This window comes from Panicum virgatum, chromosome 1N (genome assembly GCF_016808335.1).
Source record: "Panicum virgatum strain AP13 chromosome 1N, P.virgatum_v5, whole genome shotgun sequence".
Lineage (NCBI taxonomy): Eukaryota > Viridiplantae > Streptophyta > Magnoliopsida > Poales > Poaceae > Panicum > Panicum virgatum.
The window spans coordinates 2,039,620-2,053,240 of record NC_053145.1 but is presented as its reverse complement, the minus strand read 5'-3'; the positions used below and the strand labels follow the sequence as shown (position 1 = coordinate 2,053,240).

The 13,621-nt window shown below is 48.6% G+C and overlaps 2 protein-coding genes across 4 annotated transcripts; one reads left to right on the top strand and one right to left on the bottom strand.

Moving 5' to 3' along the window:
* Positions 1 to 2,766, bottom strand: LOC120654503. Of its 2 annotated transcripts, XM_039932051.1 has the most exons (3): positions 2,289 to 2,759; positions 543 to 981; positions 1 to 443 (listed from the first exon to the last, which is right to left on the bottom strand). In XM_039932051.1, exons 1-3 carry the CDS (start codon positions 2,513 to 2,515, stop codon positions 285 to 287), a joined length of 825 nt encoding a protein of 274 aa, XP_039787985.1. In that variant the 5' UTR covers positions 2,516 to 2,759; the 3' UTR covers positions 1 to 284. The 2 variants fall into 2 exon arrangements, with proteins under 2 accessions (XP_039787985.1, XP_039787986.1); XM_039932052.1 differs by having other exon boundaries at positions 1 to 742; positions 2,289 to 2,766.
* Positions 2,767 to 5,449: 2,683 nt separating this feature from the next.
* On the top strand, positions 5,450 to 13,314 carry LOC120654502 (NADP-dependent D-sorbitol-6-phosphate dehydrogenase-like). 2 transcript variants are annotated; one of them, XM_039932050.1, is made up of 6 exons: positions 5,450 to 5,714; positions 10,160 to 10,254; positions 10,381 to 10,498; positions 10,583 to 10,715; positions 12,451 to 12,636; positions 12,805 to 13,314. In XM_039932050.1, exons 1-6 carry the CDS (start codon positions 5,561 to 5,563, stop codon positions 12,878 to 12,880), a joined length of 762 nt encoding a protein of 253 aa, XP_039787984.1. In that variant the 5' UTR covers positions 5,450 to 5,560; the 3' UTR covers positions 12,881 to 13,314. The 2 variants fall into 2 exon arrangements, with proteins under 2 accessions (XP_039787984.1, XP_039787983.1); XM_039932049.1 differs by having other exon boundaries at positions 12,451 to 12,670.
* The last annotated feature ends 307 nt before the right edge of the window (positions 13,315 to 13,621 follow it).

Sequence of the window (13,621 nt, the reverse complement as noted above, 5' to 3'; positions counted from 1 at the left end):
TTTTTTGATAAAACAGGAGGAGTAGTCCCCTACTGATTATATATTAAAAGAAAGATACAAAAAGGTTCATAATACAAGAAACTCATGACACGAAGAAAGAAACAAAAAAAAGAAAAATTATACAAGGGTGTCTAGCCATAGAGACATATTTTCTTTGTGCCTAGTTTTTGCTCTTAGGATAACTAAGGCAAATTCTTTCTTGAAATGTTGAAGACATGAATCGCTGCTGGGTTGAATTCCTTTAAAAATCTGGTCATTTCTTTGCGTCCAAATACTCCAGCTCATTAAGATAATAACCTCCATGAAGAAAGGCACAACAAGTTGCTGTTTAAGATGCTCCAAGGTGGCAAAAGGTGTATCATCTCCCACCATAAGGCCAATATTTGCCCAACAATCAATTGAAAATGGACACCGGATAAAGAGATGCTGTAGTGATTCATCTCCTGTCATGGGGCATAAAACACAAGAGTAATCTGGGAGTAACATGTTTCTTCTCCTTAATAGTTCCTTAGTGCTTCAGATAAAAGAAGCCAGAAAAATACCTTGTGTTTATTTTGACATGATGATTTCCAAAGCCATTTATATGCAGCATGAATGACACGATGACCAGTGAGGTGAACATAGGTTTTGGAGATTGAGAAGTCTGGAGATCCCCAAATATATGACCATAAGTCTGGCTCAGAAGTTTCTGGCAGATTATTAAGATCCTCAGCAAGAATCAGCAGCTGCTGGAGGGCAATCTCTGAAATTGGCAGGTGGAAAAGAACTTCATGTCCAATAGCTTCTCTTACTGCTTTTAATGATATTCCTTTCTTCTTAACAAAGGAAAAAAGTTCAGGGAATTGTTGTTCTGGAATTCTATTTAGCCAAAGGTCTTCCCAAAACAGACAAGAAGCACCATCATTTAAATGTATCATGGCCATTCCTTTGAAAGAGGTAAGCAGCTTAGTAATATCTTTCCACCAAAATGAACCTTTTCTCCTGATGCCAAGCAAGACACCATTAGCATAATATTGTTCCCAAATCAGGTGCACTCATGGCACATCAACTCTGTTGAAAAATTTATGTAGATGCTTCAGCAGTAATGCTTCATTTTGGGTCCTGAGATTGAGGACACCTAAACCACCTTCTTTTTTTGGTAGACAAACCAAAGTCCAGGCAGCCTTTGGTAGGCATCTAGCATTAATATCAGCACCCCTCCAGAGACAATACTTTCTGTACTTATCAATTTTCTTAATAACAGTCTTGTGAAGCTGAAAAGTGCTCATATAATACATTGGTAAATCTGAGAAGATTGCATTTGTGATTTCCAACCTACCAGCTTGGGAGAGGAATGCTGAGGTGCAGTTCAGTCTTTTTTCACATCTTGACACAATGCATAGTGTTGAAAAATTCTACATTTCAGCGTTTGCAATGCATAGTGTTTTTCACATTTTTTGCGGTTAGTGCACCCAACACTGGATATGAAGTCTACATCTATTTTTTGTGACATGAATTGGTTATAGTGTTCCCTACTCGAGTGAGTTTATATGATGTGTTGGATGTCATTAATATAAGTTCATCTCAAATGAGCATGGATTGATTCAGATTTGGCAGGGTTTAACAGGTAATTGTGCAATGATACTTTCCACTAAGACTGGTCTTACGTTTGTCCATCTCACCGAAACGCTACACTCTTGCTCATGTAATTGTGCAATGAGTATGTTTGTGCAATTACATGACACAATGAGTAAAATCCTAACAAATGGGGAGCATATGGAATAGGTAACAAGCCATGTATTTTTTTCTTCTATGTAAAATCCTAACAAATCCTAACAGCAATTACCAATAAGGAGCATATGGAACTAACATGAGCCATGCTTTTTCTCTGGGCCTTGTAAAGGGCCGTTAAAATCCTTGGGCTGTACAAAACTGCCATGGATCAGGCCTTAAAAGGGCTCTCGAGAGAAAACATGCATTTTTTGGTTGGTGCAAGGATTTGTGAAGAGTAAAACTCATGGCCGGTCCTCAAACTTGTGGACGTGTGTCATCCCGGTCCTCGAACTCATAAAATATGTTATTCTGATCCTTAAATTCTATTTGGGTCTCATATTAATCCAAATGGATATGGTTCCACATGTCAGCTCTATCCTCATCTCCCACCTCTCTTATGGCCATGGCTAGCTAGTCGGCGTGCCGCTGTTCGTCCCGTGCGGCTACGGGCGGCGGCGGTGCTGTGCTGGAGCAGGAGGCGTGTGATGCATGTATCGATGGTGGAGCATGCGGAATGAAGAGGCATGCACACTGACCGTAGAAGGGGAGGACGTGCTTGAGGATGTAGTCCTTGATGTAGCGGACCCTGCGGCCAGAGAACGGCGCGGTCGGCGTAGAGGAGCGCGGGGCGGCCGAACAGCATCTTGAACTCGGCGTCGCGGCTGACGAGCTGCAACCGCACCCACTTGGCGTCGTGGAAGAGTCCGAGCTCGCGGAGATCGGTGAGCTCCGCGACCAAGCGCTGGTGCGCGTACTCGCGCATCGGCGGCGGTGCTTGCCCGTGTGCTGGCGACAGTGGCTGCTCGGCCGCGCTACCGCGGGGGCTGCTCGCTCGTGCGCATGCGCGTGCCTGTGCGCGGTGGCGATGGCTCACCTGCGCACCCCAAGCGGCGGCCGCTCACACGCACGCCCGCGGCGAGTGCTCGCTCGAGTGCTTGTGTGGCGGTGGTGGCGGCTCGCCTGCGTGGCCGGCTGCGGCGGCGACGCGGCCACAAGATGAGAGGAAGAAGATAACTTTTTTTTCAAAAGAACCATTATAAAGTTATAAGTATTTGTGTAATTTTTGTGTCTGGCTGATTTTGCATTTTACCTCCCGCTAATTTTCTATTTAAGCAATCAAGTCTATTCTCGGTTCGTGGGTAGAGATCCATACCCGTTTGGACGAATATGAGACCTGAACAAATTTTTTTAGTGCGGGGATTGGGATGACACACATCCACAAGTTTGAGAACCGGCCATGCACTTTACTCATTTGTGAAATTGGCGGATCCGCCGTCACCATTGAATATGGGAATTCCCCCTGAAATTATTTCCTATAAGATTCTTGTGAAATTAATTCCTGTGTCCCGAAAGGGCCCTTAGGGCAGCTCCAACGTATATTCCAAGGGGGTGCTTTGAGAAGAGAGAATGTAGATACACGGGTGCCAAACATTGGAGCACCGATGCCAAGCTAGAAAGTTATAGCACCGATAGTCAAACTCAGCACCCGGAGCTAAGGTTAAACAAATATTCTCTTCTCGCAGCGCAACCTGCCAGTGGCACAAGGCGCGAGGAAAGGGTAGGTAACATATGCTTTTTCTTTGCAGTCTTGGTCCCACATATGGTGCTAGGCTTTGCTAAAGGCTGGAGCAAAGCAGACCAAGCTAGCACCAGCTGATCTGTCATGGCATAGTTCGTTCTTCAGGATTATAGTTAAAGTTTCCCTTAGTAGTATCTTCGCATTGAGTCTGCACTACGTCTACTTTTGAGGCATGGCTATCCATTTCACAAACAATTACTTTTGAGGCGTAATGCGTGTATTGGTATTTTTCCATTAATTAGATGTGTATTAAGTGCCAGCATCGACCTTATAGCTAGGAAAGAGGATGGCGAGCTAAGGGTACGGTTGGTCTTCCTCAGCAGCACAGCCATCTCAAATCTGTTCGTGTATATCGGTGGCCTTTTTTGGCCACAAACACCAGGTGGAGCTAGCGCTTCACATTGTCAAAAGCTTGAGCTCGAGCAGGAACGCTGTTCGTGTAGCAGAGCTGGAGCAGCACGCTGTGAAATACATCTGTCGATCGTGCTGCTGACACATAACTTTGATCTTGAAAGAGGTGACAAAGAACATCTTCATTTGTTGCAGAGAGAGGGATCAGGGTACGGTCACCATCAGCAACCAATTCAGCAGCCTGGTGATGGAGTGAAAGGAAACATGGAGCACACACACTGTCAATTGCACGCGTACGAATTGAATCCGATCCGACCGCGAGCAGATCGACACGCCTGCTGCTGTATTATTGTTACACAACGACGACACAGATGGACGCGGTCGACTACGCCGGCGGCTAGCCGACGCGGGGGGTCTTGGCGACGGCGCCGCGGGCAATCTGCTGAAAATGCCAAACCGATCGATCTCCAGCTTGTCTACACGTGCAATCTGCTGCTAGCTTCAGTGTCCCCGGCCGCCGGCGAGGAACGCGAGCGCGCCGACGAGCGGCACGTTGGTGTGCACGACGAGTGTGCATGCTGTCAAGTGTCAACCCGGTGGAGAATTTATATAGCGGAACCGAGGAGGTCAATCAGGAATTCAGGATGAGACCAAGCATGGCGATGCAGGGTGGTGGATCGGAGGAGACGACAGGTATGGTAGTTGTTCGTTGGAAGCAACCGAAAAGGTGGCGTCAGTTACGGGGCAGTTGAGTGCAGCGAAGTACTCGTAGATGTCGCGACGTCGTGTGGTGGTCAAACTGCTGCTGCTGCTGCTGATGCTGTGTGCAGGGTAGCTTTAGGCGGGGGTCAGGCCGGGTCACGGGGCAGCTCCGATCGTTGCGCGGCGGGGCTTGCGGCGGAGACGGGGAGTCCGGCGCCGGGCTAGCAGCAGGCTAGCAGCCATGGACCACGCGAGGACGTGCTGTGCCTTGTGAATCGATCCAATGCAAAAGGGCTCTGAGAGCTCACGAGCAGCCATTTCGTTTGATCTTGGCGTGCATTTGGTGCAGGTGATGGGTCTGCCATTCAGGCTATGTATCGTCCTGAGTAGAGTTGACGCATCGCTCTTGAGGTACTCCGCGTTCATTTGATGAAATTCAGGTGGCATTGTTGTTCAGCAGTTCAGTGGATTCTCAGATGTGGTAGCACTAGCACAGCACACACTGATTAACACGGGGCAATTGCATGTTCAGTACTAGGCGTAGCTGAAGCTGATAAATGGATAAATCCAGGATTTCGAGAAAAAAAAGGAAGTGAGAACAAATCCAGCCTCTCCTAGTCTACTGTCATTTGTCTCGCTGTTCCTTCTTCCAGGGCGTCTGTTCCTTCTCCCTGCTGTGAACTGCTCTGCTTGCTTGTTGCAGATACGCGCAAGCATTTGTGGCTCTGTATACACTCACCACTGTAATCCCGGCGCGGCGAATCCGGCCATCGCCCGCCGCCCCGCGCGGCGTCCGTTGCTCATCAGGCGCGGGATTAGCGACGGCTGCCGGCCGGCGGCGCAGTTGCAGATGATCGATCGATACTATCTATAGCTGCTGGATCGTAGGAAACAGCAGCTGTCCGGAGAGGGCCCATCCATACGCGGGTCGCGGATTCCGCGAACGGCCCAACTGGGGCCCATAATTAGCAAACCATTCAGCTCGGCCCGCTCTATTGAACGGGCCTCGGCCCGCTCTATTGAACGGGCCTCGGCCCGATACTCGCAGTCTACTGGTTTTGAGAAGGAGAGGATGCGGCATCTCCGCATCTTCCAGGTCGCAGCGCAGCAAGGAGGAGAGAGCGAGGCGAAGCGCAGCGCTGAAGCCACTAGCAGAGCAGCAGCAGCAGCCGAGTCATGGCGGCCAAGGGCGCCGCGCCGGCGGTGGCGCTGAGCAGCGGCCACCGGATGCCCGCGGTGGGGCTGGGCGTCTGGCGGATGGAGAAGCCCGCCATCCGCACCCTCATCCTCTCCGCGCTCCGCATCGGATACCGCCACCTCGACTGCGCCGGTAAGCCTCCAACCCCCCACCCACCTGACCCCCGCCCCCCGCGAACCCGACATCCACCGACCACCGTGGTCGCCGGCTTGTCTGTATACAGTATACTGTGTACCCGATCCAGTAAATAAATAAATAGTAATAATTGGATCGAATTCACCCCCAGTTCCGTTGGAGTAGGCCACACGAGTGTGCGTCTGTCAGTCATGGCGCGCTTTTGTCCTCGCGAATGCTAAATGATTGTGTACGTTTGCCTGGGGGCCTATGGATGATAATTGATACGGGCGTGCTTAACAGCAAGCTGTGTTGCTGATGAGATACGAGAGAGATTTCCTTGCCAAATCACGGTCTGTTGTTGCCAGTGGCGGACCCAGCTTTCGGCGAAGACAATGGCCAAAATTATAGGCCTAAAACAATCTGTAGGAAAGGTAGTATGCGTATAATGTGGTCAATGTATTGCATTGAGCCTCTAGGGCGAATATATAGGAGTACATGGCTTGGAGGGCAAGTAGCCTTTCCTAGAGATAAGGAAGGTTATCCCGGAATTACAATCAATCATAAACTAACCATATCCGGAGTTGCCTAATATACTCTAACATCCCCCCGCAGTCGTAGTGGTAGTAACACGAACGGTCAGACTAGAGAACAATAGAGACGTATCCCCTCTGTAGTCGGAATGCCGGTGCGATAACTTTGACTGGAGACTCATGCAGATGATAGCCTTTTAGTGCCGTAATAGCCGAAGTCGAGATGGACTTGGTCGAAGCCGTGGAGGAGGCGCGGGTCGAAGCGTCGTCAAGTTGCTCGAGTACACAAACTCAGCAGCATCTTGCCGAAGATAGCAGCAGGACGGTGCGGCGGATGACGATGGTAGACGGCGCGGTTTGCGACTTAGGTCACGCTCAGGACAGGGGTGGCGACGGCGCAGGTTGCAGCAAGTGTCGCGCTCAGATCAGGAGTGGCGACGACGTCTTCCTTCAGGAACATCGGCGGCGATGTCTGCACGAGAACGGCTCGAGGCGCGGAGGCGGATCGAGCGCCTGCTTGATGAAGACCGGCGGCGAGTGGTGCCATCGCCTGAAAAGGCGACGACATCGGTAGGGTGGCTTGATCACGAACGTCGTCGCTGCTGCCTGGAAGGGAGCAGCAACACCTTCGTCCTTCGAGGGTGTCGACGATGAAGCGGCGACGAACGGCAGGGCGACGCAAACCCGATAACAAATCGGGAAAAACCTAAAAAATCACACAGCAGCAGCAGGGAGACCTCCGGGTACAATCTCGGGTGCACATAGCGAATTCCCCTCTTCTCCTTATCGCTTCCCCGCGTGGTCAACACGGGAAAGAGAAAACAGAGGAGATCGGAAACCCGAGCGGCTCTCCTCCGTTCAGCAGCAGCATGGCAGGCCAAGATCCGCCCCCGCAGCCACGTCTTCTCGAGAAGAAGAGACGGCGCTGGGGGAGGAAGGGCTGCGGTGGCCGACGGCGCAAAGGAGGGAGCCGGCGAGGGAAGGGCGGTGGGGCGGAGCCCACGACGCGGCGGCCCGACAGCGACGTCGATCGGCGATGCTGCGGCCCGTCCACCCGACGGCGCGGTCTTGGCTCCTCCCCTCGCACACGTGCGCGGTGCTCAGTCCGTGCTGCGGCGGCGGCGCTGGGAGGGGGGGCTGGCCTGAGGCGCGGAAGGGGCGGGGAAGCTCTGAGCGGGGCCGGGGACGACGACGCAGAGGCGGCGGCGGCCCAAGGCGGGGCCATGGCGATGTCGACGAGCGACGCGGCCATGGCGACGGTAGAGGTCAGCCCTTCTGCTGCTTGTTGACGACGGCGGCGGTGCGGATCAGAGGGATCCGCGGCACATCCTAGGAGGGCGCTGCCCCCGGCGGAGATCAATCTCGATGTCCCCGGGGGCACGCGGGTGCAGCGGAAGCGGCGACGCGGCTAGGGTTAGGATCTCGTAACCTAGGCGTCTGATGCCATGTAGGAAAGGTAGGATGCGTATAATGTGGTCAATTTATTACATTGAGCCTCTAGGACGAATATATAGGAGTACATGGCTTGGATGACAAGTAGCCTCTCCTAGAGATAAGAAATGTTATCCCGGGATTACAATCAATCCTAAACTAACTATATCCGGAGTTGCCTAATGTACTCTAACACAACCTGTACCAGATGTCCGGATGCACATTGAGATGTCGCAAAAAATAAGAAGACAAATCAACAACTGTGATGATAAATGAACTCCACAATTGATTGTCAAATGAATAAAATAAAAACATAGCACGAGGCAGCTAGTGATGTACCATGGAGGCAGCAAGTGAGCAGCCATGCGGGAAGCAGGGTTAGGGTGAGGTCACGAGAATGTCAGACCCCAATGGGTTTGCCGATTTACTTCAGCTAGTGCTCTTTGGTTTCCTTGCTAGGGCTGGAATTTGGCAATCTCAGGCGACGATGACACCTCTGTTTAATGTGAAGGAACAGAAGATAGAGAGATGAGAGAGATCGATGGAAGCAGCCATGCGTCAGATTGATCAATTTGGAACATGCTAGGCTTTACCGTTTTGGAGAAAAGGGAAACTAAGCCATTAACTTGCATAGGCTGAAATTTTTAGAGCAGCTCCAGCGTACATATCTAAGGGGGTGCTACAACATGTCAGAGAAAGATTCTCCAAAGCTATACACTGGAGGAAGGGGTGCTAAGAAGCTCCACCTTAGCTTGGGAGCTTCACTTTGCATGGGTGCTTCAATTAAAGTAGTATTGTTTTCATCATTCATCTTCACAAGAGTAGGATGCTATTGGTAGGGAAAAGTTGATAAGCATTATTTTTTATGGGGATAGCAGTTGGCTTGTTCAGCCATACGTTGGAGCATTTTGCTCCATGTAGCACCTGGATGATGTGTCCACCTCCGTAAGTTTTGAGAGGATTATACGCTGGAGCTGCTCTTAGGAGAGATTTCCCCTGAAACTGTGCCCAAGACTAGGGCCATGGCCCTGGTGGTCCTAGTGGTAGATCCGCCTGTGGTTGTTGCACTGTACCGATTGAATTATTGAATGTTCCTTTCAGCGCCACATTGAGTGTTTGTGTGTCAATCAGACAGACACAGCTCCCTTTTTTTTGTCCCAAATACCACTTGGTTCGTATTCTTGTGCGGATGCTTAAACAATGCGCTATGAGCCCTATTATGTACATGACTGGAACTTCTTTGGCAATCAGGCTAACTAGCATGGAATAAGAATACGGACCAAAAGTTTCTACCGCCACCTCTACTGCTCCAGTAAGCCTCCAACCCCCCACACCCCCCGGCCCCTGCAAACCCGACCGCGCAACCACTGTGATCACCGGCCTTGTCTGTATACATTATACTGCATACCTGATCCAGTAAATAAATAGTAATAATTGGATCGAATTCCCCCCGTATTCCATTGGAGGCCACACGAGTGTGCATCTGTCAGTCATGGCGCGCTCTTGTCCTCATGAATGCTAGCGGATTTTTTACGCTTGTCTGGGGCTATGGATGATAGTTGATATGTATGGTCGTGCTTAATAGCGCGCTGCATTGCTGATGAGATATGACTGAGATTTCCTTGGCAAATCATGGTCTGCTGTTGCACTGTACCGATCAAATTATTGAATGTTCCTTTCAGTGCCACATTGAGCGTTTGCATGTGATCAGGCAGCCACAGCTCGTTTTTTGTACTGAACACCACTTGGTTCGTATGATTGTGCGGATGCTTAAACAATGCGCTACGATGTACAAGACTGGGATTACTTTGGCAATCAGCCTAACTAGCATGGAATATTCGAATACGAACCAAAAGGTTCCACTGTCCAGACCTTTGCTACTAGATTCTAGAGTTACCTTGTACTGTCAATGATACAGGCAAGTCAATGATACAGGCATGCCCGGACACTGCGTTGTGTTGTGCATGAGTGAGTATGTGATATTTCTTTCACGATTCTCGGTCCATTCCACTATAAACTAATCGTATCCTTGAAACTTCCCTTTCGATGCCTCATGAGTGTGGACACGTGTCGATTACTGTTCCTTTTCATCTTGACAAACACTGTTTGTATTGCTTGTCTGAATGATACAGGCGTGCTCGATAGGGCGCTGTGCTGCTGATGATACGAGTGGGATTTCTTTCACAATCTTGGTCTGTTGCACTGTGCTAATCAAATCATTGAATGTTTCTTTCAATGCGACTTGACATATGAGTGTTTTTCTGTCAATCAGGCTATCATTGTTCGGTTTTTGTCTTGATGAACGCTAGATTTGTATGTTTCTCTGGTTAGTATGATTGATACAGGCATGCGTAGACACCACACTGTACTGTACGTGACAGAGATTTCTTTGGTATGATGGAATATCCGAATATGATTCAAAGTTCTAGTGCCAGCTCAGGAACTTTCCTGCTTTACTTGGTGATTTACTGCCTTTGTGCTTGGTTCCTCTGTCTGCAGCTGACTATCAGAATGAAGCCGAAGTTGGTGATGCACTTGCAGAGGCATTCCAAACTGGACTTGTCAAAAGGGAGGATCTGTTCATCACAACCAAGGTTATCTGAATTGCAAAGTGCTACTCTGTATTCTGGGAAAACAACACTTCAGAGTTACGCATGATCACAACCAATGTTTCTGTTTTTTTCATTCTACTGAAACGTTTGTGTTTGTTATGCCTGTAGCTGTGGAATTCAGATCATGGTCATGTAATTGAAGCCTGTAAGGATAGCTTGAAGAAGCTGCAGCTAGATTATCTTGATCTCTATCTTGTTCACTTCCCAGTAGCTACTAGACATACTGGTAAATTTTACCTCTTGATTTTGCATAGTATTTAGGAAGATTTAATATGTGTCTCACTGAATAGAGCATTTTGATTTTCTTCAGGAGTTGGTACAACTTCTAGCGCTCTCGGTGATGATGGTGTGCTTGACATTGATACCACTATCTCATTGGAAACAACATGGCATGCAATGGAAGAACTTGTTTCTATGGGACTGGTCCGCAGCATTGGGATCAGGTAACTTGAAATGACATTTTTCTTTTCCTACCTGGTCGTTATTATTAATTACTTTTGCAAATTAGGTGGCACATATATTTTGCTGTTTCTAGTTGCAGTTGTAGTTTTGTCTAGAGTAAAATACACTGTCGGTCCTTGAACTTGTCATGTTGTGCCATATAGGTCCATTAACTCTCAAAATATATTTTTAGCTCCTTAAACTTGTTAGATGGTGCACCGGAGGTCCATAACACTCCAGGTGGACTCATAAAGCTGATGTGGCATGCGGACTGGGCTCAACTCAGTACATCCTTGCTGGCACATTTCGTCGAGCAGGCGGTGGGGGATGCGGTCCAGACTCCAGACAGAAGTAGCGTCCCTCTTGTTCGCCGTTCTAGCTCACGCTGTGGTCGAGACGGATGCCGCGGACTCCTTGCAACGCTGCGAAGAGGAAGATGAGGACTGGCAAGGCAAAGACCATGCTGACGAGCATGAAGAGCAGGCGTTCCTCGCCCATCGCGGTGTACCTCCGCGGCCGAGCTAGCCACGGCAGCGGCGTTGCCGCGGAACCGCCCCGCCGCCACACGTCGTGCAGCACGGCGGTAAGCCGGTAACCCGGTGCACCGCGGCAGTGTTCTTGTTTCACTCTCTTGGCACTTGCTAAACGCAATTTTTCTGGAACTGGGCGAATCAAGAAGTGAAAAAGGAACTTGCTGCCTTCATCGATGTCGCACCCTTCTGCCGTTTTCTCCTGGTACCTCATGGCTGGCCCTGCCCACGACCTGACGCCCAAGATCAACGCCATGGTCGACGGTGCAGGCCTGCAGGATGGCGAACAAGAGGGGTGCTGCGAGCGAGGCCTGCCCATGACCTGCTCGACGAAATGCGCCAATAGGGAAATGCTGAGTTGAACCCAATCAGCATGCCACATCAGCATTTAGATCCTACGTGGACAGTTATGGACCTCCGGTGCATCACTTGACAAGTTTAAGGAGTCAAAAATGCATTTTAAAAGTTTGTGGACCTGAATGACACATCGTAACAAGTTTAAGGACCGGTAGTGTATTTTACTCTTTTGTCTACATAGGAATTATGTAGTTCATATGTTCCCTTTGTTTACCCATTTCAAAAACTTGTTTGATCATGTGCCTTTTATATGCAGCATCTCTAACATGGTTTGGTTCTTCCAAATCTTTCCAATTTTTCTGTTGCATTTCATATGTTTGTGTTCAAATTCATTCCTACTTCATGTTGCCCTCAGGTTATCATCATCCCTTTGAAGTTAAAAGGGCGCAGTTATTATTGTGTGAAAAAAAATTCTATCTGTGCTTAAACTTTGCCTCACATTTATTTAGTTTGTCCTTCTAATTTTAATTTATGAAGGTATTAATCATGTTAAACTAAAGTTTAGTTTCCTTAATTACAAATTCCTATTTTCTGTTATCATTTGCTTATGTTTTTTCTTTGGTCCCCAATGCTTTCTGTTTTGGAGTGAATCTGTTATGGTGTTGAATCTTGTAGAAGGCTGACTGGCTGGCTGCTCTTTCTTCAAGGAACTGAAAAATGGGTGTCAGCTATCTATTACTAGTCCTGAAGAGTATTTCAGATTTGGAATAACCATTGAAATATAATAAATCATGCACTTCCATTTTGTTGTTCCCACTTTTGCTATGCTTGGAGATTTTCATGATCTGCTTTTCGTGAGAGAGGAAATCACATTCACAAATCTAATTGTCGACTAGAGTTATTCGTGCAGCAACTACGACATCTTCCTCACCAGGGACTGCTTGGCCTACGCTAAGATAAAGCCTGCAGTGAACCAAATTGAGACGCACCCCTACTTCCAGCGTGATTCCCTTGTCAAGTTCTGCCAGAAGCATGGGATCTGTGTCACAGCGCATACCCCCTTGGGTGGTTCCACTGCCAACACCGAGTGGTTCGGGTCAGTCTCATGCCTTGACGACCCTGTCATCAAGGTGGTTGTTATTTGAAATCTCCATTATGGCACTACATTATCATCCATTTCTAATAAATACATAGCATTTTGATACCTTGCAATATCACTTCTGGTGACAATGCAATCTGCCAACTTGGTTGCTGCAATTTACAGAGCTTGGCTGAGAAGTACGGCAAGACACCTGCGCAGCTTGTCCTCCGCTGGGGCCTCCAGAGGAACACGGTGGTGATCCCCAAGACCTCCAAGGTTGAGAGGCTGCAGGAGAACTTTGAGGTCTTTGATTTCGAGATCTCGAGCGAGGACATGGAGAAGATCAAGGCCATTGACAGGAACTACCGAACCAACCAGCCTGCCAAGTTCTGGGGCATCGACCTGTATGCTTAGTTCACTTGCATTGCGCCTGAGCTTTCATGTGTGTGCACATTTCTGAATAATTGTTGCATACCCTGCCCCACCCCCACCCCCAATACATACGGCATCAATAATGAGGATCTCCTCTTTTCCATGACGTGTGAAGTTGATGTTAGGGTTTGTTTTGTTATGCCCACATTTGTCATTTCTCTTTCAAGTCAGATTCACCAATGTAGACTGCAAGATTCTCCTTGTTTCCCGACGGTTGGTCGGTTGGTCATATACACGTGGTTGACAACCCTTCTTACCTCACATTGGCCGTGGTAGATAAGTCCTTTTGCTCTTGGTCATCTATGATATTGTGATACATATTGTTTCATGTCTCCTTTCCAAACAGAAAGTTGCATTACAAAGTACACTGTTGGAAACTACAAGTTCCCTACAACTTGGCATACTAGGGAAAGCCTACGAAGCTGTAGGGAAACTTTGTCCCTAGGAATTTTCGTGGGGAAAGGTTCCAAGGGTCCACTTTGACGGTGAACTGGTAGAGCCCTACAGTTTCCTGACGAAAACCCATGGGTACCGTTTGGATGTATATATTGGAGCCTGGAATTCGGAA

Coding starts and splice junctions, on each gene's coding strand:
- LOC120654503 (XM_039932051.1), bottom strand. CDS start 2,515: ATGCGCGAGTACGCGCACCAGCGCTTGGTCGCGGAGCTCACCGATCTC. Junction 982..2,288: donor GCACGTCCTCCCCTTCTACG/GTCAGTGTGCAT, acceptor GCTTGGCATCAG/GAGAAAAGGTTCATTTTGGT. Junction 444..542: donor CATGTCAAAATAAACACAAG/GTATTTTTCTGG, acceptor GCCCCATGACAG/GAGATGAATCACTACAGCAT.
- LOC120654502 (XM_039932049.1), top strand. CDS start 5,561: ATGGCGGCCAAGGGCGCCGCGCCGGCGGTGGCGCTGAGCAGCGGCCAC. Junction 10,255..10,380: donor ATCTGTTCATCACAACCAAG/GTTATCTGAATT, acceptor TTATGCCTGTAG/CTGTGGAATTCAGATCATGG. Junction 10,716..12,450: donor GTCCGCAGCATTGGGATCAG/GTAACTTGAAAT, acceptor TTATTCGTGCAG/CAACTACGACATCTTCCTCA.